This window comes from Psittacula echo (assembly GCF_963264785.1).
Source record: "Psittacula echo genome assembly, chromosome: 4".
NCBI lineage: Eukaryota > Metazoa > Chordata > Aves > Psittaciformes > Psittacidae > Psittacula > Psittacula echo.
In genome coordinates, this window is record NC_137738.1 from 121341804 (window position 1) to 121365444 (window position 23641).

Here is a 23641-nt window from a genome sequence, read left to right on the forward strand (position 1 = left end):
CAACCTGAGCTTCCCCTGCTCCAGTCTGAACCCATCACCCCTTGTCCTATCGCTACAGATGAAGAGCATCTTCCCGGAGGCAAAGCTCCCACGCTGGGGAGCAACCAGTGCCTCATGGATGGAGGAGCAGTGACCGGTGCCACCACCTCAGCATCCTGCCCTGAGCCCAACCAACTCGAGAGCCCCCTCACCCGCTCCCAAGCCCCTTCCTTCCCCCTTCGCTGTACAAATCACCTGTGTTTTTTACTATTATTATTCTAAATGGTGCGGAACACTCATTTGAGACTGAAGGGAGATGAAACACACACAGAAAGCGCTCCTGGGATGAGTCACTGCTCACAGCATCTCTATTTACATGAGTCAGGAGTTGGCCACACGCCTCCCATTGAATCCCCGCCGGGTTCTGGGGTGTCCTCAGGAGCCCTTTCAGTGACTTCCATCCCGCTCTGAGCAGGGCTGGAGCCCCCTCCCTGTCCACGGGCTCACTGGGACACAGCAGGACCTGCAGGGCTTTGCCTTGAGGTGGCCGGGGCTGGAGGCAGTGCTGGGAGGGATTAACCAAGGGATGACCCCGTTTGTGCCGAGGATGGGATGAAGGAGGGAGGTGGTGGGTGATGGATGCTGGTGATGCAGCCAGGGCCAAGCTGGTGGCACCAGGCCCATGGTGGTGCCAACAGAGGTCACTGGTGCCAACAAGCCACATGGAAAAGGGAACTCCGGGATGGGGCAGGCCCGGATTTGAACCAGTTCCCATGCACAGCACCGGAGGCAGAGCCCAGGGGTGATGCATGGGGCAGCTGAGATCCATAGGATGGGTTGAGAAGCCGTGCTCTGCCCCGTGGCCATGTGGGGACCTCTAAGGGGGTCAGCAACTGAGATCACCGGCAAAAGCAGAGCGATGAGGGAAGGAAACTGTCTCTGCGTGGGGCTGGAATGGGAATGTGCTGCCCTGGGATATCCCTGGGGCTGAAAACTGAGCGAGGGAAAGGGGCAGGAGGGGGGATCTCAGGCTCCATCCATCCCTTGGGCTGCTAAACCCCTCCCACAGCCTCTCACTTGCAGGGATAAGGAAACAGGAGCAGACCCCAAGCGAGCATGGACTGGGATGCGGTGGATTGGGAAGCGGTGGATTGGGAAGCGGTGGATTGGGATGCATTTGCTTCCCATGGCAAAAACGGCAGGATATGCGTGTGTGGAGGACACCCCACTGCTGCCTCCCTCCCTCAAAGCCCAGGGGAGAGCCTGCAGCAGCCTGTGAGGGCAGCCAGAAATAACCCCCGAAGGTGACTCAGCATTAGGCACTGCGGGGACAGAGCCGCGACACCGGCCACTGCTGCGCCCACAGTTACCTGTGTGGGGGACCCTGGGGTGGGATGTAAGCACCCAGGGGTGCTGGTGCTGCAGAGAGCATCCATGTCCCATCTCCGTGCCGTGTCCCATGTCCCATCTCCATGCCATGTCCTATCTCCATGCTGTGCCCAAGCAAAGCTGCTGCCCTCTGCAAAGCCCCCTCAAAGGCTGAGCATCCCAGCTCCCACCAGTGACTGCCCACAGGCAGAGACCAGAGCAGGTCCCAGGGCTGCTCCAAGGATCCCCAAATCCTGGGGGTACCCAGAGGGGCTGCATGGGTCCCATTTCCAAGGGGGTGCTCACCCAACCATGGTCAGCAAGCAAGAGCCTGCAAAGGAGCTGAAGGACACGTTGAGGTGCTGGGATGCTGGGCATGGGGTACCACACAAGAGAGGCAGAGCAGTGATGCTCCGGGGGACCCTTCACTGCTCTCTGCCCCTACCTTTCCCCAGAGCACCCCCAAAACTCCTTCCCCACCACAGCCAGGGCTCCCCAGCCCAGGGGCAGCAGTGGCTCTATGGGAGCTCAGGGATGAGGCAGAGCCCGGCCCAGTGCTCACTGTTCAAACGGGCAAGATTTAAACCACGCACCCTGCGAGAGCCTGCCCCGAGCGACACCCACAGCACGAGGCAATGCGGACCCAGCGCCTGTGCCTTGCCTGCAGCTCAGAGCCCGAGCAGCCCGGCTCGCCCCACTCAATAGCACCTTACCCTGGCAGGCTGGGGCGGCTGGAGCTGGATGGCAACGGGCGCAGGCACCCCCAGCAGAGGCTCCCGATGCTGTGCCCACACCATTGGTCCGGGTGGCGGCGGCGGCTGCGTTCAAACGCTCCTGAGGCTCAGAAAGGAAACAGGAAGCCTCGTGCTCTCGGTGCAGCTCGGGAGGCTCGCACAGCCCCACGGCTCCCTTCCTACCCCCGAGGCTGCGGCCACGGCAGCAGGATGCGGCCGGGTGGGAGAGAAGGGACCTGGGCACTGGTGAGCATCCCAGCCCCGCTGCGTGGCAGAGGGGCCCCCTCAGCCCCCGGGGAGCTGCACATTGCAGCTCGCAGGAGCTGGCTTCAACCCTGCTTTACTCCGTGGTTGTGCTCAAGCGCATCTTCACCTTCCAGCTCGCAGAGGCACGAGGCAGCACAAGGTGGTGCTCGCAGGAGCGTGGAGCCCCGGTGCTGGAGTGAGGTCCAGAACAGCTCTGGATGGGGCCCAAACCCTTTCCCCAGCGGTTTGCAACCCCCAGTGCAGGGCTCTCAGCTTCTCATTCAAAATCCAGCGTTTGCATTTCCTGCTCTTCCTCCCACAGCACAAACAGCACAGAGGAACTTGTGCAGTTCCTTGTGTGTGTGGGGTAGGGCTTTGGGAGGCTAAACCCCTGCCTCTCCTCCGGGTGGGAGCTGAGGAAAGCAGCTCCATCTGCTTTGGGAACTGAGTGCTCAACGCTTCGTGTTTCCCCAATTTAGGAGGAAGAAAACAACGTCCCCAAACTGCACCAAGGGAGCTGCGGGGACACCGAGCGCAGCAGGAGCTGTGTCCCATTGCAGGGGGGACCGTGTGGCTCCCCAGGGCACAAGTGGGTGTTCCATAGCCATTAATGGCTTGATTTAATTCACACAGCAAAGACGGTACCTATGGAGTAGGTGTTCCATGGTTTGTGTTTAAAAGATTAAAGCCAATGGCTGCAGGCTCCAAGAGGCACTGCAGGTACTCCTTTCATCCCCCAACCTCTCACATGCAAACCCCTTCCCCCTGCATTGAGCCGTCTCCGGTGCACTCTGCACAGGAACTGCCCTCAGGACACATCCCTTTCCTCTTGCACTCACTGCTCCTCCCAGGAGGACACTGTGTGCTGGCCTCATCCTTTCTTGTAACCCTTGTCCTGACCTGGAGCCAGCAGGAGAACGTGGGACACCATCATCTCCAGGGCACTTCTGCTTTCTTTGTAATCACTCCTGGTTGTCTTCCTCCATCCCTAACATCCTTTGGCTCCTCTACTTGAGGGTTTGGGAACACAAAGGGGATGAACATCAGCAGCAGTCCTGCAGCATAAGATCAAACTTGAGACTTAGGAAGAAGCAGTTCAAAAGCTTGGCTCTGGCTGCTCTTCCAGTAGTGATCACTCAGCCCCTGGCTGCTTTTGTTGGAGCAACTCCACCTCTTTAATGACAAATTAAGTGCCTGGCCTGCCCCGAGCAAACCTGGAACCAGCCCCGCTCCAAGTTCAGTGCTCGGGAGAACACAGAAGGCAGCAGCGAGCGGAGATGAAGGGAACCCAAATGAGTGCCCGGTTATTGAAGTGGTGTGTCTGTAGTTTCAGCCCTTGCCCAGACACAACGTAACGTGCTGGAGGCAGGTGCCTGCTCAGCAGCCACTGACTAATTGCAGAACAAAGAGGAGGAAAGAAACAAAGACATAAACAGTGCAGTAGTGAGTGTGTAGTGATGAGTAGAGCAGAGCAGTTCGTGCTTACAGGGTGTTATGTGCTTACGGAGGATGTACAGTAGGCTTGAGACTCACAAATATAGTAAATCCCATGAATGAGACTGAAAGATGATGCCAGATGTTGAAGAGCGCACTGGGCACCATGTGAGCAGCAGGGCAGGTGGTTCCCTTACCTTTCCAGCAGGAGACCCAAGAGAAAAAGCACGTTTGGCACTTTATCATAGAAAAGTTTGTGTTGAAGGCACCTTAAAGCTCCTCCAGCTCCAACCCCTGCCACGGGCAGGGACACCTTCCACTGGAGCAGCTTGCTCCAAGCCCCTGTGTCCAACCTGGCCTTGAACACTGCCAGGGATGGGGCAGCCACAGCTTCTCTGGGCACCCTGTGCCAGCGCCTCAGCACCCTCACAGGGAAGAGCTTCTGCCTAAGAGCTCAGCTCAGTCTCCCCTGTTCTGGCAGGTTCAAGCCATTCCCCTTGGCCTGTCCCTACAGGCCCTTGTCCCAGGCCCCTCTCCAGCTTTCCTGCAGCCCCTTTAGGCACTGGAGCTGCTCTCAGGTCTCCCCTTCAGGAGCCTTCTCTTCTCCAGGCTGCCCCAGCCCAGCTCTCTCAGCCTGGCTCCAGAGCAGAGCTGCTCCAGCCCTCACAGCATCTCCATGGCCTCCTCTGGCCTCACTCCAACAGCTCCACGTCCCTCTTGTGCAAGAGCCTCCTGAGCTGCCTCTCTCCTGCAATCTACAGCCCCTCATGAAGGTGGATAAATGACAAGCAAAGGGTTTACAACAACAAGGAAATTGTTCAGTTCCCAGCCAAGGGCTTTCCAGAACCCATCAAACCCCACACAGTTGTAAAGACCCCTTAGTTACAAAAGTAAATTTATTCTTAGTTCACTTTTACAATTTCTTTTGAATTATTCATTGTAACAATTTATAAATAACTCCTGGTCACAGTCACCACATCCAGGGACAGGTTTGAAGCTGACGTTGTTTGGGAAGCTACAAAATCAAGTACATTTTACCTGGCATTGAAAAGCACTGACCAGCATGGAGCTCTGCCCTCCTGCAGCTACAGCACCATGGCCTGTGGGTTTCTGAGGAGCAGAGGAGCGAGCCTCAGTAGCGCACGGACTGGCATATTCAACTGCTTGAACTTCAGAAGCAGCTCAGAGAAGTTTGTGCTTCCTAAAGAGAAGAAAGGAGGAAGGAAAAGGAACATGTCCAGGGTGTAATGCCCAACAGAGAATCCGAACTAGAGATCACCCAAGATGAGACCTCCTGTACTCTCAGGGTGCCACTCTCCAGGCTGGGGGGCTGTAGCCTGCAGGAAGCCTTCAGCCTCAGCCTTCTCTCACCACTGAGGTGGGAACAGTCCTCTCACAGCCCTAAGCAAGCCTCAGTTCCCCAAATCAAAGTGCAGCTGCATTTCTGTTACAAGCTGACAGGCCTTAGGCAAGCAGAGGACTGGTGCACCCCCAGCCTGGGCTGAGGGAGGGAGAGAGGAACAGCTGCCTAGTGAAAGGGTCCAGGAAACATAGAGGAGCTGGTGACTGCCTGAATAGGTGCTTATAGGAAAGCTTTAAGGACATTCAGGATACAGCCAGCTCAACAAAAAGAACACTTCCCCCTGTCACAGCTTCTCTAACTGCTGCCTGCAAGAACATCCTTAACTGCAGGTCAGGAAAAAGCTGAGGCTTTTTGTATCTAAGCTAATTCTGGCTTCTTTAGCCCTGCATAAAGTTTGTACCTTTAATTTGAGACAATTAAAGACTAAACATCAATGGACCAGCTTTCAGAGGACGCTGTCACCCCAGTCTTACCTTCCAAGCCACCAGCAGCCAGCTGGCCTGGCGTGGGGACAGAGTGGTAGATGAGGAAGCAAGCCAGCATGCTGAGCTGAGATTCCTCTGTGGGCTGCCCGCTGAGATAGGAATGCAGAGACACATCCCCTCCAGCTGTAACACACAACATGTCCTGGTGAAACTGAGGGAGCAGAGAGGCAAGACAACACTATCTCCACAGAAAAAGCCCACGGAAAAGAGTCTCCATCTCCCCACAGAAGGTGAGCAAAGGGTTTGTTCGCAAACCTTCCTCCTCCTGCCATGGCCACCCTGCTCTCTGCTGTGATCATCCCTTGCTTTTGCTTCTAGAAAGTTCTCCCAGTGTGATATCAGGAAAGCATTTTCTCTGGGAAGCCAAACCTTCCACATTAACTAACCTTCCCCCCAGTAGTCAATGCTTCACACCAAATGCACAAAACTGAAACCATGTTGGTTTATGCTGACACACAAGTGCCTTCCCTTCAGTTATCAGTTTTCAGTACTTTTGAGACAAAAAAGTCAACCCTGATCAGCAAGAAGATAAGAACACTAAATGCCAACCATGGCTGGAGGACTAAAGCTTTCTTCTCTATACCTTGAAGCCACTGATCCAATGTATTATCTATAGTGCACTTCATCACGGGCAGAAATTCGGAGTTCATGAAGAGTCCTCGGTTGGGATTCCTGCTCATCCTCTCCTGGTGACTTCTGGAGCTGAAGAACTCCAGCACCAGCTTTATCTGCCACAGCTCAAACGTCTCAGACATCTCTTTTCGTTCTAATCTCCTCACAGCCTAGTGGAGGGCAGACACAAAGTGACTGTGAGAGCGTGAAGTGGAGGAGGGAAGCGATATTGCTCAGGGCTGTCTCAGACACCAAGTAAATGAATCCTCAAACCCCACCTTGCAAGGGCCCCCCTCCTCAGCACCTACTGAGAAGCCGCCAGTTAATGCTTCTTGTGCAGTTTCAGTTCTCATTACCTTAGACTATGTTCCAGCTTTTAAAATCTCTGCTATCACTAATGTCTCCCCTTCTTCCTTTCTGTCCTCTATAAAACCACATGCAAACCCAATACTCTTTGCCCAAGCATAGCTTTAAGAAAGCAAGAGTTTACTCCACCTGATCTATGGCTATGTACGTGGGCAGCATCTCTGGATTTTCTTGGGTAACACACTCATAAAGAATTGAAGAGAAAAGATCCAGGATTTCCTGTTTCTGATAAAAGACACATGTTTAACACAGAGCACATGCTGGCGACACTTGATTTCAGGTTCTTGCTTTGCTCACATTTCCTTCCATTAAAGTTAACCCATGCACTGACACTGCATCAATGAGTGGTAGCTGACAATGCTACACAGCTCACTTTCATTCTTGGGCTTATTAAAAGTAGGCCTAAAGTAGTTGGATTTTACTCCCTCAAATTGTTTAGCGCAAAGAAATAGAGTGTAAAACAGCCCAACCCTTCAAGCAGTGACTTCACCTAAATGCTTCAGGACACTGAACTGGGCTTTCAGTATTTGTTAAACACATTATGCAATGAATACAACTATTGGACACAACTAGCAGCAACTGTCATATAAAAAATGCCAACCAGAAGTATTGTTTTACACCTTCATGTTATAAAAAAATCCCTTAGAATATTCCCATCTGCATGACCCAAAGGAATGAATTCTGTTCCTCAGTTTAACGTAGGTTTTTCCCACCTGTTATTCCTGCAAACAAGAAACCATGCTAGTCCACACGTAGGCACCATACCTGGCCCATGTTCCCAGTTGGTTTGCAGAAGTAATCAGCAAATGAAAACAGAGCAGGATCAGAGGTGAAAGCTGAAATTGCTTCTGGCTAAAAAAGAGATCAAAACGCACATAAACCGAACATTTTGGGTTTACTGCACAAATGTAGTAGCGATTTATACCCAATCCTTCCTTCCCCAGCACACAAGTGACAAGACTGGAACCAACATAAAGCACATTGTAAGCAAACTGTGTCCAACACTTCTGTCTGCCCACAGCAAACATCCATTCTTAGCTCAAGCTCATTACATGCTCTGTGAAAGCCACCACACTTCCTTTCCCTCAAGCAAAGCCAAGTACCTTCTTACTCATAATCATGTGGCAGAGCCAAATGCTGGAGGTAAAGAACACAGCAGGACCTGCTGTGCTTCCCTCAGCCTTCCCAGAGGCAGCATTCCTGGCAGGAAAGCACTTTGGGACCAATACCTTGAATGCCCGAGCTTCTGAGTTGCGGTGAGTGACAGTCTGTGCTAAGAGGCTGCGCCAGCCCATTGGGTCCTCCTTGTAGGAGAGCTGCCCTGCTCTCAGCTTCACGTACAGGACACCACCCTTGGAAAGAATTGATCTGCAATAACAACAGTGCTTGCTTTAAATCAGTACACATACACAGTGAAGGAAATGTGACCTCCAACAGTTTAGATACAATAATATCATAGACTCAGAATCCCAGCCTGGTTTGTGTTGGAAGGGGCTTTAAAGCTCCTCCAGCTCCAACCCCTGCCACGGGCAGGGACACCTTCCACTGGAGCAGCTTGCTCCAAGCCCCTGTATCCAACCTGGCCTTGAACACTGCCAGGGATGGGGCAGCCACAGCTTCTCTGGGCACCCTGGGCCAGCGCCTCAGCACCCTCACAGGGAAGAGCTTCTGCCTAAGAGCTCAGCTCAGTCTCCCCTGTTCTGGCAGGTTCAAGCCATTCCCCTTGGCCTGTCCCTACAGGCCCTTGTCCCAAGCCCCTCTCCAGGTTTCCTGCAGCCCCTTCAGGCACTGGAGCTGCTCTCAGGTCTCCCCTTCAGGAGCCTTCTCTTCTCCAGGCTGCCCCAGCCCAGCTCTCTCAGCCTGGCTCCAGAGCAGAGCTGCTCCAGCCCTCGCAGCATCTCCATGGCCTCCTCTGGCCTCGCTCCAACAGCTTCACGTCCCTCCTGTGTTTGGGAACCCTCAAGAGGCCCGTATCCCCACGTAGGCTTTGTCCTGATAATTTAAACCCTGCCTCAGTCATGTATACATAGAAAACTTGGTATCTGCAGGACAGGCTGCTGTCAAGTGGTGATGTATTGGCAGACACTGGTGATGAAAAAAGGATAAGCCTTACTGGTATAAGGAATATAACTGCCTGAAGTCATTGCATGTTCCTGTTAGACTCCTCTAGGATGAGCTCCAGCACCAAGGAAAACCATGCAAGCCGGTATCCACAGGTGATGGTCCTTTCTTCATTGAGAACCAAACCAAAAACCCCCAAAAGCAGAAACGCAACAAACACTACTATTCCTGACCAAGCCAACAACAAAAGTGTGCAGCAGCTCAGGCTCAGAGTGACACTATTGCACAGCAGCTGCATGTTTACCTCATCTGGAGTATCAGTTGCACCATAAACTGTAGGCACTGGGCATCCTTAAAATAACTAACCTGTTTGTACTGAAACTGCTTAACATAACAATATAGAGCAATTCACAGGTAGTAAGATAGGGAAAATTATTTCTCACACGTGTTTATCTCCAAAACACTGCCAGGCAGGTCCCTACTGCTCTAATGGGCTGAGGAGATGATGTGACAGATGCAAAGCAGCTGGAGAACAGGTAAGAACAGATAAGTCCCAAAAGCAGCAAGCTCTTCAGTCACCTACCCCGGTTTCTGCTGTGGCACAGGAAGGCTCTTTTGGACAAACAAGCACTCAAGTATGGTAAAGTGAAGCCAGCAGAACAAGGCTGGCTGCTGGAGCTCTGGTGCAGCAAATGAATCCATATGTGCCTCCTGATCTGGAGGAATCTGCATTCTACATCAGTCCTGCCTGTCATCATTAAAGGCAGGACCCAGAGATGCTGCATTGTGGTGCCTAATTTCATCTCAGTAGAAGCATCTGAATGAACTAGAAAACCCATGTTTTTGATGAAAGATGCAGCTGGCTTCTCAGCACTACTCACAGCAGCAAGTTACGCTGTAGGCTGTTAGAGGCAAAGATGAGAACGATGTTACCCACAGATAGTGTATTCTGGTAAGACTTCTGTTTTTCAGTTGCCACACATTTAAACATAGAGGTTAAAGGCAGCAGCAGCACTTTGTATACTTCACGTGAGAAAAGCAGTAACAGTTACTGAACCACTGTATCAACAGTCTGGGAAATATGACATCACATCAACTCAAAACTAAACTAAAAGCATGAGTTGAAGAGGGTTTCTGCTCCTACTCAATCCCAATAGCTGCGGTTTCTACTATCAGGTTTTCCCCTGCTCTGTTTTTGCATGAGTTATTCACATCAAGAGGTGAAACCAACTACGCAGTTTCTTTTTTCACCCTGAAATGCTGTCAAATGCACAACAGTGAAGCCATCAAAACCAGATTTCTTTCTAAACTGTAGGTGTTACGAGTACAGGATGCTTTAAAAAAGCACTTGAAAACTATTACTACAAGGTCATTAGTCAGTTAAGCATTGTACTATAATGTATTATAAAGAATACTCACTTCAGATGATTTGTTCCCTTGCTTAGATCTATTACTAATTCCCAGTACCGTGGTCCCTTCACTCTGATCTGTCAATGGAAGCATTATTGTTACTAGATATAGACAGAATCATTAAATGAAAGAGTTTGTACACAAGTTTACAGTTCCTCAGCCCTTACAATAGCACGTGCCCTTTTGCAGTGCTGCCCACCCAGAAAACTCAGAAAGAAGAGCACCTAGTTTTGCTGTCCCACAGCAAAGCTTGCTGGCACAGGGAACTCCCTGCTACAACAGATCTTGAAAGCATTATGATAAAGACCAAAGAGAAGCATGTGGCATGATTGAGCACATGCTCCACAGTGACAGACTTGTCTTTGGAGTCATTACTATGGGACAGCATTGTCCAGAGTGTGGCTAAGGTTGGACAGGGAATCAAAGAAAGGTCACTCAATCCGTTCTTGCACTGCTTGTGACACAAAGTGGGTGATTAAGTCCTTCATTAAAGGGAGACTTCCTTTACCTGCTTCAGTAAGTGAAGCTCTGGAAGGAGCGTGGGTGCCATCAGTTCCTCGGTGGCTTCTGCATACCACTGTGTGCCCTTCAAAACACCAGTGTTCACACATTAGTAAAGCTCATTTTTGTGTGAAAAGAAAGAAAACTTTCATCTCATTTTCAACAACTTCACTGGCAGCTTCAGTCAGTTTCTGTTCCTGAGTTCTGAGTAAATACATGACTTAGCATTACCTTTATGTCAGGAAACATAAGCCTAAACTAAAGGTATTTCCCATCAATGTATCAACACAACATTGTGCAAGTCAGGCACACTTCAACTGAAATCTGAACGTTTGAATAATAAACTATGTCCTGAACATGCAGAACTCTTTGCCAGAGCCACAAGGGATCTATGCTGCATCTCTTCTCACCTGAAATCCCTTTTAGTCCTTTTATAAGCATCATCTGTCTCAAATGAGCCTGTACAAAATAGATCCCATAAAAACGAACCTTTCCTAAAAGACACATCAGCCAAACACCACGGACAAATGCCAAGTTGCCCATTCCAGCAGCATTAGGAGAAGGCTTTTCAAACCACGGATGGCTTCAACCACCTCTGTGCCTTTGAAAGCCCTTCCTCTTTAGAAAGAGGATACTGGGTCAGTCATCACACAATTGACTGTTTAAAGACTTTGTAGTGCCTTCTCCTTGCCCTGTATTCTGCTCTCAAGGTGACATCAAAGCACACATAAGGTTTGAGTGGGCTGAGTATGACCCTTCTATTACTTGCGTAGAGTTTGGCTCCTCTCCACCACAAGCTGACCACAAACCAAGACTGCTGACCACAACAATGAGAAGAGCACGCCTTTGGCAGAGAGCCTTCAGCTGTCTCCCCCACCTTCTCAAAGGCCCTCACTCCTCCAGACTGTTTACCTTATATGTCACCTCTATCAGTGCATAGCAAGGAGTGTTTGAATCCACATCAACGGGCGTTAAGAGCCTCGGTTCTGCCGCCAGCACATAGAGGTGACGCAGAGCCTGAAGGTGGTACCTGTGTGTGGGAATAAGGAATTCAGCACTGTGCAGAACAGGCAGGGAATAACCCCCAAACATCAACTCCACACCTCAATAGCCAAATCCAGCAGAGAAACCTGGAGTAATACAGTAGGCTTTGTATTTCTCTAATGCGTTAGCTAACGGAACAGGGAGTAACAAATTATAACTAAAACCAATTCAGAGTCACAGATGAACACATCCTGCATGAAAATCTTTTCAGCTGAGCAAACTGGAACAGTCAAGTCCCAGGAGCACACCTTAGAGCCTGCAGAAACCTGCCTGCAGTTCCTCACTGCTCAAAGATCACTACCATCACCTTGTATCTTCACTTATTTCTTCTGTTTTCCACTTCTTTTTTTGTTTAAACCTCCAAACATTAATTTGCAGAGCACATAGGTACAAATTCTGGATCACTTGCCTCTAGATAACAGCTTTGTAAGATGATTGAGCTGCAGGAAACATGAACCCTTGCAAACTCTTACCGATTGTCCGTGCTGTGAACCGGGAAGTGCGGGTACAGAGCACAGAGGAGAGCAGCAATGGAGGAGTTGGAAGTGCTCAGTGAGTATCTGTAGAACAACATTATCTATTAGTTTCTGGGCTAACAAACACTGGCCAGAGGTGTTCAAAGTCTTTTGGTGTCCCAGGGAAGGGAAGAACAGTTGTAAAGTACATATAGGTAAGGAAGTTACAAGTGTGCTCCTACAGCAGCCAAAATAACCATGTAGTGGCAGGAAATAAACACAAGCCACAAGCCAGAAACATTCCTATGGCATTTAAGTGATGCAGTATCTAGAAGAAAACAAGACTTCCATTTGCAACAGAAGATAGCTGGACTTGATGGTCTTTTCCAACCTAGTTGATTCTATGATTCGATGTCTTTATGCATCCAGATGTTATTAAATCAAGTGAAGTACCCACTGCTAAAGCTTTTGCAGGAGAGATGAAAGATAAAACCCTTGTCTTTGGAAATGGGAAGTTACCTTCCTCCTCCCAGGAAGAGCAGCCCCAAAGCCATGTGGTGAGCCAGATGGAACCCATAGTTCATCTCTCCACCTGTCTTCTTGTGCATGAACCGGCAAAGCTGAAGGACTTTCAGGTTTCCAGAGCCAGCCATCACCATTGCAAGAGCCAGCAGCAGCACACTCAAGCATGTTTCAAGGTTATAGTGACCTGTCTTCAAGCAGAATAGGGAGAGCATTATTACACTTCTGCGGTCAAACACACACTTCTGCTTGACCTAATACACTGCTTTCTACCCCAGAGTTCAAAAACCACATTCTACAGAGAGAGGGAGAGTGAAGACCAGCAAAGTCCTTAAAAATGATTCATAGCCCTGCCACATTCGATAGTAATATTGAAAAGTAAAAGGGATGGTTTTGTTTCCATTAAGGTTTTGGTGAGGTTTATCGAAGTGCATTACACAGCAAAACCTCCTCCTTTTCACCGAGAGAAAACTGGAAAGAACTTACTATTGAAGCTGTTGGTGCTGACAAACACTTGAGGAAATCTGTTGCATATTTGTACTGGAAAGAAGAGAAATGCATATTAAATATAGCCACAAAAGGTAAGTTATAGTTCAATGGAAAGTGAAGGGGAAAATAAACCCTCTTACCAAGCACTTAAATGCTGCCAGATTTTCTGACCCAGCAAATCGAAATCCCAGTGACAAACACGCTCCAGCAATGATGTAGACATGAGCCTGCCTAAGAAACAACACAAGCAAGAAATGACTCAACGCTTCTCTTGTCCTCATCTGAACACACATCCCAAACTCCTTTAGAAGTAGTAAAAGAGGAAAAGATTGAAGAGACAGACTTATCCTTTGGAGAAAACAGAGTAAAATCCCCTAAATAACAAGGGAGAGGGGTTTTCATGGTGGTATCTCCATAGAGTTCAGCTGCATTTTGCAGAATAACTTTTTCCATGTTACTTACGCCAGGGTTTCTAAACTCAGGTCTTCAGATGAAGGCAGCTCTGTTGCTTGAAGAGATATACTGTTCTCTCTTATGATCTATAGAAAGATATGAGATAATGACACTAATCCAGAGAAGGTGATTAACTAACTGAAACTGGGTATCAAGGGTTCATAAGGGATACAAAGCAGGTCTGTTCACAGGCATATAAAGCTGTTTGGGTTTTTTCCCCCCATATGCTATTGCTCCATTGTACTTCTGATCCAAAGGGACACCCTTCACTGCTGCTGGATCTGGTCCCTTAAAGATTTGTAAAACAATGGCAAGATTTGTGTTTCTGTATGTACTCAAATATGAGAGAAAACAGAACAGGATGAGACCCCAAGAGGCCATATAGACCATCAGCATCCTGTATTTCTGATAGATACTGACCTAATTTGCTCTTTAAAATTCCATACAACATATCTTGGAATTTTACTGCTGAAAAGCTATTCCTAATGCTCAACTGAAACTGAAGCAGTGCTGCACCTCACTTCTTGCTTGGTCAGTGTGGAGATAAGCTTAAACTCTTTCTGGCACCATTTTCTGTCTTGAGCAGCTTCATCCCTCCTTCACCCTTTCCTTTTTAGGATGATGGCATGGGAGTCCTCAGTGCTCCCCTAATGATTCAGGAATCCGATGTAACATTCATCCTTGCCATGTGAACACAACATACATTTTCCTGGGCAGCTCATGTACTATGGGAATGTTCACACGCAGAACAACCCAGTGAGATGAAAACTGGGAATGAAACACATGAAACATAAATACCTACTTGAGGCACGTTGCTATTAACCCACTTGGAGTTGGGCAAGATGTCATCCCACAGGATCAGGCATCGAGCCAAGGTCTGAAAACAAGTGAGAAAGCCAAAGACATAAGGAAGGAAATAAAGCTACACAAACATCAATGGTATATTTTAATGTGCTGATTGCATCCACAGACAATCCAGCCACTCGCTAGCAGCTTTTCACTGTTTCTCAACCTTCCTGTCAGAAATGACAAAGTAGCTTTTAAGAGATGCAAGTTCTGCTTGCAGGGAAAAGAACCACAGAATAAATCCTGTATAACGAAGTCTGTATCCTTAGGTGGTAAACTGAGATGAAAATTCACTATGGGCTTAGGTGCTGAGCCCTAACTTATATTCTATTGTGAAATTAATTCATAATTAATGGGAAAAGCAATAAGAACTTATTAAACATTTAACTAATTAAACTTATTAAACATTTAAACATTTAAACATCCCATAAAACGTATCATTCAAGTATTTCCTCAATAAATTCTGTCTCTAGTGCTGTCTGACAAGCGGCTTACTACAAGCAGACAGTGAAGGTACTAGTTTGGTTGGCAAGCAACAGGGTTACCAGCTCTCAAAAGGATTCTGGATGTGGCTGGATTTAAAAACCCAAGTAATACAGTTTTTGTATCATTAAATAGACTGAGAAATGACACAGAAGAAAATCTTACCCTCAATAAAAGGAACTCTGGTTTTACGAAGTCCAGTAAATACATGGTATCTGGGGCTTGAAGCCAGTCAGCAATGGATCTGCAGAGCACAGTGAAGGAATTGGGTTTCCACATCAGATTTCAGCAGCTCACAAAACTGAGTAAGCCACACAAAGCAGAGCCAACATAACAGCAGGTTAAACTGCTATCACAAGTCACTGCCACACGTCTGAGCAATTCCAAGGTTTGTACCTGTTGTTAGTCTTTAGGTAGATCATAGCAAGGGCAAGTGTGGCACCAGGACAAGTAACATCCACATTTATGGTGTCTCCCTCCTATGAAAACACAACACATGCTTTCAGAGCAGCAAAACCTGTAGTGATGTAGACTTTCAAAGTCACTTGGGGTAGACACAGACCTCTCAGACTTCCAACTACTGCTGTCTTCAGCTTAAACATGCAAAAATCAACACACACCTTGATTTGGTAACTGGGAGACTTGTGCTTCTCTCTGTGCATCCCTGCCTGGAATCTCCTGTGACCCCCTACCATGTACTGGTAAAGCTGCTCGGGAACATTGAGGTCTGACATGCCTATCAGATTGCTTCCATGCTAAGGGATGAAGAGAAGGAGAAGAATTAATATGGGAATGCCTTCCTACATGAGGAATAAAAATGCTTTTCGTCCAAGGCAGCTGGGAGTCAAGGATGAAACAGCTCTTATCACCCCACTTCAACGTATAATGATTCTTCTACTAACTGCAGTTGCAATTCAGACACTTACCCCCAGGCAAACCATGCCTAAGGCTAGCCCAGATGCAAGGGAATAGGACTCTCTGTCAGTGCAGTACTCCATTTCTGGTCCAGGGGGACGGCCTGGAGAACACAAACCACTGAAATTCATCTTCTAGAATTCAGCCAAGTAACAGTGTTTAAAAAAGCTCTATATTCCTAATGAAATGAGGAAAAAGTCAGGAAAGTTTTCAGTGGAATTACAAGTAACTGTCACTTAATTCAAAAAAGGCAAACCCTCCAGAACCAGGTTTTGTCACTAAATGGTATGGTTGGAATTCAGAGACACAGTGAAAATACCATGTCACAACCATGCAAACTTTAAGACCTCTAAACCTACCCAAATGCTGTCAGCAGAGTTCAAAAGCTGCTGCTAGAAAAGACTGCACAGATCAAATGACCAGAATCATAGCAGATACAATTTCACCCTGATCTTTATCCCATTCTCTATTTAATAGACCATGCAGCCTCTTCCAGCTAAAGTTACACATAGACATGAGTAAGAACTTAAGTGTTACAAATAAAATCAGAAGAACTATGCACAGAATGAAGACACAATTCGGATCAGATTTACTGTTCAGAATCAACTCTTATTGACTACTGTTTAGAAAGCCTGGGGAGCAGAATTCAGAACAGGAGAACTTAGGACATCATGGCTCTATTTCCACCACCCTAGTGAGCCAAAAGGACTTGGCTTTGCAAGAGGAAAGCATTTTTCCCTCACCCGGTGCCTCCACCTCTGGTTTCTACAGTGGCAGCCACCTCACGGACTGACATGAGAAACAACAGATGTCTGGGGAGCATCAGATGTGTTGGGTATACAGTGTACAACAGGTCTGCTCAAAAGCTGCAGGGGTCAGGATCTCTGCAGATATGGCATCTGGGTCAGGAGGAATGTGTAGTCACACATCTCCTTTTACTAAGTCTCTGGCACTCCAGATCACCTTTGATCAGACAACATTTCCAGATGGAAAAATATCTAAGTCCAGCAATGCTGCTGCCATATTTCTTCCACTAAATCCAATGATTGTTCTATGCTACACAAACACACAGGTCACAGTAACTTCTGCTCCTCTGAAAACAAAAGATGAGGTTTGGAAAATGAGAGGTGAATATTGTGGTGGGAAATGCACAGCTAAAATGCTCATCTCCCCGATGCGTTGTGCATTCACATGTTGTGACTCCCCCAGTGTCCACCCCATTTCTGCCAGTGTCAGCACGTACCTATTTCAGCCAGCAGAACCTCAGCTGTGTGCCTGTGAGCAGTGCCTTGGTAGACAAGGCCTATTCCTATGACAGCTGCCACCTGCACGTTGTGGGGGACATCCAGCTCTGTGGAGGTTGGTGGTAGCAGGGCAGGTATGTGGATGCTTAGGAGGCGCGTAATGGCCATATCCATAGTGCCCAACTTGGCAGCCGACACACCAAGCAATAGGCCAATACTTGTCATCTCATGGCCCTGAGAAAGGAAACAAAGAGCAACAACCAAAGAGATCAGAAGTGTTCAGCAAAGGAAAAACACTTGTCCCAGTGTCCCATTCACCCATCCCAACGAGCTGTGCACAATATGAGGTGAAGGAGGTGATCCTGCCCCTCTACTCTGCTCTGGTCAGACCCCACTTGCAGCACTGTGTGCAGTGCTGGGGTCCTCAGCATAAGGACATGGAGCTGTTGGAACAAGTCCAGAGGAGTCCACGAGGATGTCAGAGGCTGCAGCACCTCCTGTATGGAGACAGGCTGAGAACATTGGGGCTGTTCAGCCTGGAGAAGAGAAGCTGCGTGGAGACCTCAGAGCAGCCTTCCAGTGTCTGAAGGGGGATACACGGATGCTGGAGAGGGACTTTTCATCAGGGACTGTAGTGAGAGGACAAGGGGTAACGGGTTCAAACTGAAACAGGGGAAGTTCAGGTTGGAGATAAGGCAGAAGCTCTTCCCTGTGAGGGTGCTGAGGCGCTGGCCCAGGGTGCCCAGAGAAGCTGTGGCTGCCCCATCCCTGGCAGTGTTCAAGGCCAGGTTGGACACAGGGGCTTGGAGCAAGCTGCTCCAGTGGAAGGTGTCCCTGCCCGTGGCAGGGGTTGGAGCTGGAGGAGTTTTAAGGTCCTTTCCAACCCAAACCAGGCTGGGATTCTGTGATTTAGTGACAAAACTGCTGAAAATCTTTTAAACAGAAATGAAGTCCTGCAGCACTTGACATTAATGAAGCAACTCTCATCCTCCTGCACCAGTCATCTCCCAACTCAGTGTTTCAAGACATCTGTTCACTTTTCTTTCCTGTTTTCTTTAAAGAATTCAAGTCCTATAGCTATTTCTCTGTTGTTTCTGAAGGAAGGGCTCACCTTAGTTAAGTAGTCGTGAATGTTGAGCGTGGCAAGCTTTGTGAGATGCCCATTGAGCCCCAGAGCCATGAGGAAGCCAGCGTACTCATTTGCGAGTTCAGCAATTTTGGGCTTGTTGTAGACAATCCAAGCAGAGTCTATCTGTGAGGCAGGTGCTATCTTCAGGCCAGCAGCCACCCCGTTGTGAAAGCTGGCCCAGCAAGCCATGTTAGGAGGCACGTCGATGTTCCCACTGTTCAGGTCCACAGTGGTGTTCCTGGGAGGAGCACGGCCTGCCAGTGAGAGAACCAGTAAAGCAGTCAGTTAAGCCAAACTGCTTCAGAAATAGTGTTCCGCTTCAGGAGGGTGCCAAGTGAGTGAACACTGACAGCTTGTGAGGTAACAGTTCTGATCTGAGACAGCCTCAGGTATCTTTAGACACGTCAGAAGACAGCAGCACAGCACAGCAAGAAAACCACCAACATGGAGTAACGTAATGGTTATGTTATTACTGGGTAATGGTTGGACTTGATGATCTTAGAGGTCTTTTCCAACGTGGTTGATTCTATGATTCTATGACTTTGCAGCATCTGTGTCCTGTATGACCCCAACACTGACCAGCTGCTTCACTTCTCCCTGCTTCTCAGAATATACCTGACATAACATCTCAGTGTTTGATAACACTGGCCTTGACCATTCCAGGAGAAGAAAGCAGAAGGTGGCAGGTTCAAAACCAGAAAGAGCTACTTCTTCACAGAAAGCACACTTAAGCTATGAAACCCTTTGCAGAAAGATACTACAAAAATTACAAGAGGTTCAGAAAGAAATGGGTAAATTCCACCACATTCTGTTAAATAATGAATTTCTCTGGAAGAAAACTAGTGAGGTTATGGCACAGGGTGCCCAGAGAAGCTGTGGCTGCCCCATCCCTGGCAGTGTTCAAGGCCAGGTTGGACACAGGGGCTTGGAGCAAGCTGCTCTAGTGGAAGGGGTCCCTGCCCGTGGCAGGGGGTTGGAACCGGATGAGCTTTAAGCTCCCTTCAACCCAAACCATTCCATGATTCTAAACCACTGACCAACATACCCGTTAGATTGAGCTTCGGGATAGGCAGCTGCTCAGTTGGAACAGGATGATATGAGAACAAAGTGAACATCCCTCGTCCAACAGGTAGGGCCATGGTTCGCTGGCAGAGCTGCAACAACCTGTTGGGGAGATGAAAGCAAGACCAAGCCAACATGGAAGATTTGTCCAAATACATGACGTAAAATGAACCTACAGACGACAGGCACTGGACAGACCATTTTTTCCCTGATAAGATAACATACTATCCTTCCTTTTTTAGCAGGCCAAACTTCTGAACCAAATCTTTAGTCCTTAAAAGTTTAATCTCAATGCTATACTTCAGCTGACAACATGTTGAATCTTCCCTTCAAGGTAGGTGCTGTTAAATAAATCCGTGCTATGGAGAATTCAGCGGCCATCTCAGAAACAAGGTGAAAGGAGAAAGCAAACCAAGCTGATTGCTGTATGGGATCCTGCTATGACTGTGATCACATCTAGTAACAAGTTGTACACTGAATTAATGATGTGCTTCCAAGAATGCTGACCACAGCCCTCTGTCATTTACTCTGGAAACACTTTCTAGACTTGTTAAATTACTCAGCTTGTAGTTTGATGCATTCCTTTAGTTGCCGACTTCTGCAGGGTGTTTTACATGTTACTGATGTTCTGCACTCTGCTTTGCTTCTGTTTTTTTAAAGCAGATACTTTTTAATACCCCCAAAATAAGGCAATAAAGAAGCAGGATGGGGATAATTGTGAGGCCACTGGGTATAGAATGGCTCCAATATGAGGTTTCAACAAAAAGAGGGATGGGACAGTGCATTTGCTTTCTGTAGAATGAATTAAGTCCCCTGACCCAAGCTATGCTCAGAACTAGGATCAGCCCTGAGCAAAGGGCTCTCCGGTTTTAGGCAGGGGATAGATGATGCTTTGCTCTCTACAGAGGCATTTTATCTACAGAGTAGGCCCTGCTTGTATTTCATTCTGAGGAAAAGATGCTACAATCTGCCTTCAAACCCTAACTGAGCTCAACACGCTGCTTGGGGTTCAAACTACAAGTCTTTCCAGTATCTTGCTCCAATCCCAGGAGTCCTCCAACTCAAATACAGCAGAGTTTGGATGTAGACTGAGCTTAAAAGACTCAGATTATGAAATCAAACCCTCTTCCATGTGTCCTTCGCTCAGGCCTGCCTACTTTAACATTCAGGTCAGACTAAGTTACATTGCACTGTGTGATTAGACATACTTCATTAAGCCAACAACAATACTCACACCATTTCTCACCTGAGTGAAATACTAACACGAAAGATATAAGTAGAGAGAGTTCTTTACCTGTTCTCTTTCTCTTCTATGTATTCATGGTCACTGGCTTCTGGCATCTGCACTACATTGACACGTACAGGACGGGCACTCTGCAGGAGCCTGCGCACTTCCTGCACTCTCAGATCCTCACTCCAGATCAGGGACATCACCTCCTCATTCATGTCATTCATTCCATCCTCATCCTCTTCTGATTCAGTCCCAGAGGGAATATCAGAGGACAGCACTGGGCCCACAGACTGCAAGGGCAAGAGGAAAGGAAGATGTTGTTGCTGGTAATGCACATGGATGTTGGTAACTGTCAGTTATCTAGGTAAGGGTTTTCCCCTCCTGCCTACACAAATAGTTATCTATGATGGATATGAAAACGTGTTGTTTTCTCAGAGTGAAAAACAGAACCCAAATGAGCATTTGGATGGGTATTAAACCAGAGGTTAAACTCCAGAGACAGTACCATGGTGACAACCTGCTTTTAGAAGTGCCGGTACCTACTGACCCTCAACCTGTTCTGTTCACTCTGGTCAGAAACCTGTGTTATTTGACTGATCATTGATATTTGAATGAATTAGAGCTTTAATTTTGATTCCCTCCTACAACCACCTTGGGAAAACCAAGGTTCCTATTAAAATAAAGTCAGCCTGCATGGCAGTGAATTCCAAATGCCTGTTGCTGTTGGCCAACCCTGGCATCACCACAGTACAAGAATGGTTTTGAACCTCCACACCAGAGATCCATACATGACCAGAAAAAACCCCACTGAAGGACTTCATAACTTAGGAGCACTGAGGAAAAGCCCTTTTTCTATACAAAATGCTTGTTTAAGACTCTGTCCTCCCCTATAGAATCAACCAGGTTGGAAAAGACCTTTAAGATCAAGTCACATCACACAAGCGACACATAGGACAAGAACAGCACAGGATGCAACAGAGTCTGTCCACAATCTGCTTGTCTTACACTTGCTTCAGACAAGGCTGTCACAGTGCATGAAGCATCATAAGGAAGAAGTTTACTATGAGGGTGGTGAGGCCCTGGCACAGGCTGCCCAAAGAAGTGGTAAATGCTCCATCCCCAGCAGTGTTCAAGGCCAGGTTGGTCAGAGCCTTGGGCAACATGGTCTAGTGTGAGGTGTCCCTGCCCATGGCAGGGGTTGCAACTGGATGAGCTTTAAGGTCCTTTCCAACCCAAACCAGGGTGGGATGCTATGATTCATTTTATTTTTAGAGTTCTGCAGAAATCAGCTCTCCTGAATGTAGCTTCCTTATAGTCTGACAGAATAATCCGGACACTGCCCCTAAGGTGGGCCAGTATATTCCTTTCTTTTCCATCTGTCATAGATGGGAGATTAATGTAAAAAATAACAAGGCAAGCACTGAGAATTACTGGTAGGATAAAACTAGGCACAAACCCCACACACCTCTCCCTAAACTGGTCATTTTCCCTGTTTTATACCTCAGCAAGCTGGAAAGATACAGAATCACAGATTGAAGCCAGGCTCTTCCTAAGGCTCACGGGTAACACATGACACCAAAGCACAAGTAAATGACCAGCTGATGAATGAAACCCAATTTCTTCTGATAAATACCCCCCAGATCTCAATAGAGAACTGCACCACCCATAGAGGCAGCGTCCGGTCTGAAACAGGAAACTCCACCCTGCCCTCCTGAGAAATGACAAACAATTTGGTGTTTGAAGCTCATTTTCTCCTTTTAAGGTAACGCACATTCGAGGCATTGTTATAAAGTAAGTGATAAAATCAATTTATCACCATTTGAAGATTCAGTACTGTTACAGTTGGGCAAAACCTCCCCAGCAGAAAACAAAACAGGGTTTTATGAACGGTGGCACATGGTAAATGAACTCCATGTTCCAATCTTTCTGCTCAATGGATTAACTTTTTGCTGTGTTATGAATGTTAGTTATGAAGCCTCTGATATAAAGAATCGGGTAATGCTAATATCACTTCCAAAGCTAAGACAGCAAAAAGGATCTTGGCCAAGATGTACTTGAGACTATAAATTCCTCTTCTTGACTACAGGCTATAATCTGCTACTATTAAAGCAGTTCTGTGCATGTCAGCTTTCAGTGTCCTCAACACTGCTCCCAAGGAACAAGGCATGGGACAAGAGGAACCGGCCTCAAGCTGCACCAGGGCAGGTTTAGATGGAGCTGAGGAACAATTCCTGCCCCAAAGGGTGCTCAGGCATTGGAACAGGCTGCCCAGGGCAGGGCTGCAGGCACCGTCCCTGCAAGGGTTCACACCCCGTGGAGACGAGGCCTCAGTGCCATGGGTTAGGGGTGCCCTTGGTTTGGCACTCTTGGTTTGATGATCTTGAAGGTCTTTTCCAACCTGGTTGATTCTATGATTCCCTGTGCTTTCCTGTTTTGTCTCTGGACTGAGTACCAAAACCTCTCTGACACCTCTTAAAGGCGCAGCTGTTTTGCAGAGGAGGAAGAGGACTTACAGAGGCAATCAAACAGCTCTGTAGGCAAAGCTTTTGAGCATCATGTGTAAATGAAGTTGAAAATCTGGTTTATACTGACAGTTTCCACAGCTATGCACGTGGCCTTCCTGTGCCGGATGCTGGTTTTATACTGAAACCCTCCTATTCATGTAAGCGTTGCCCTCAACCTTGAATCTGCACCTTCTGATGCCCTGAGCATCAGCAGATGGTGTTCTCTGAGGAGAACAGAGTGCTCTGCCCAACCCCAGTGTTGTGAAATCCCCTGATGCCCATACTCACAGATTTACCCTTCTGCAGGTTCCCTTCACACGCCTGTTTGGACAGATCCTGACGCCCGATAAGGAGACAAACAGCTTCAGGCCAGTCTGAGGCAGGCTGCTCTCTGCAGTAATATATTGCATCTCTGATGGGAAGAGCTACCCCAAAGGGGAGAGACTCCAGATCTCTTAAGGTGAAACCTCAAAAATAACAAGGAAAACACAAGCTATTATCAAAAGTAGATAAAGTGTATTTCGTACTGCACAAGCACAAGGCTGCTCCTTGTGATTGTACCATTCTGCACAATGATAAAAGCTGCTCTTACCAACATCAGTCATCCAAATAACTAACTTCTCAGCCAGGCTGGAAACAGATGTGCTGTGTCTGAAACTGCATCTGTAAAATAAAAGGGAAGCCAATGAAAGCTAGTCCAAAAGT

The 23641-nt window shown here is 47.7% G+C and overlaps 1 protein-coding gene across 4 annotated transcripts in view; it reads right to left on the reverse strand.

The window, feature by feature from the left end:
- Positions 1-4732: 4732 nt before the first annotated feature.
- The window catches only part of ANAPC1 (anaphase promoting complex subunit 1), a 34163-nt gene continuing 15254 nt past the window's right edge, over positions 4733-23641 (reverse strand). For 2 of the 4 annotated variants that reach the window (XM_080615552.1, XM_080615551.1), the window contains exons 23-47: positions 23529-23599; positions 23225-23403; positions 20496-20722; positions 19185-19303; positions 18122-18393; positions 17010-17244; positions 15778-15869; positions 15472-15606; positions 15248-15330; positions 15017-15095; positions 14325-14399; positions 13532-13608; positions 13210-13300; positions 13067-13120; positions 12578-12771; positions 12077-12163; positions 11472-11589; positions 10567-10644; positions 10068-10135; positions 7817-7955; positions 7353-7439; positions 6717-6812; positions 6193-6391; positions 5598-5732; positions 4733-4962 (exon numbers count right to left, since the gene is read on the reverse strand). In XM_080615552.1, coding sequence (XP_080471678.1) covers positions 4847-4962; positions 5598-5732; positions 6193-6391; positions 6717-6812; positions 7353-7439; positions 7817-7955; positions 10068-10135; positions 10567-10644; positions 11472-11589; positions 12077-12163; positions 12578-12771; positions 13067-13120; positions 13210-13300; positions 13532-13608; positions 14325-14399; positions 15017-15095; positions 15248-15330; positions 15472-15606; positions 15778-15869; positions 17010-17244; positions 18122-18393; positions 19185-19303; positions 20496-20722; positions 23225-23403; positions 23529-23599 — 3106 coding nt within the window. In that variant the 3' untranslated portion in view covers positions 4733-4846. Of the gene's footprint in view, positions 4963-5597; positions 5733-6192; positions 6392-6716; positions 6813-7352; positions 7440-7816; positions 7956-10067; positions 10136-10566; positions 10645-11471; positions 11590-12076; positions 12164-12577; positions 12772-13066; positions 13121-13209; positions 13301-13531; positions 13609-14324; positions 14400-15016; positions 15096-15247; positions 15331-15471; positions 15607-15777; positions 15870-17009; positions 17245-18121; positions 18394-19184; positions 19304-20495; positions 20723-23224; positions 23404-23528; positions 23600-23641 lie in introns of those variants that run through there. The other 2 variants (XM_080615553.1, XR_013956604.1) reach the window with 2 other exon arrangements.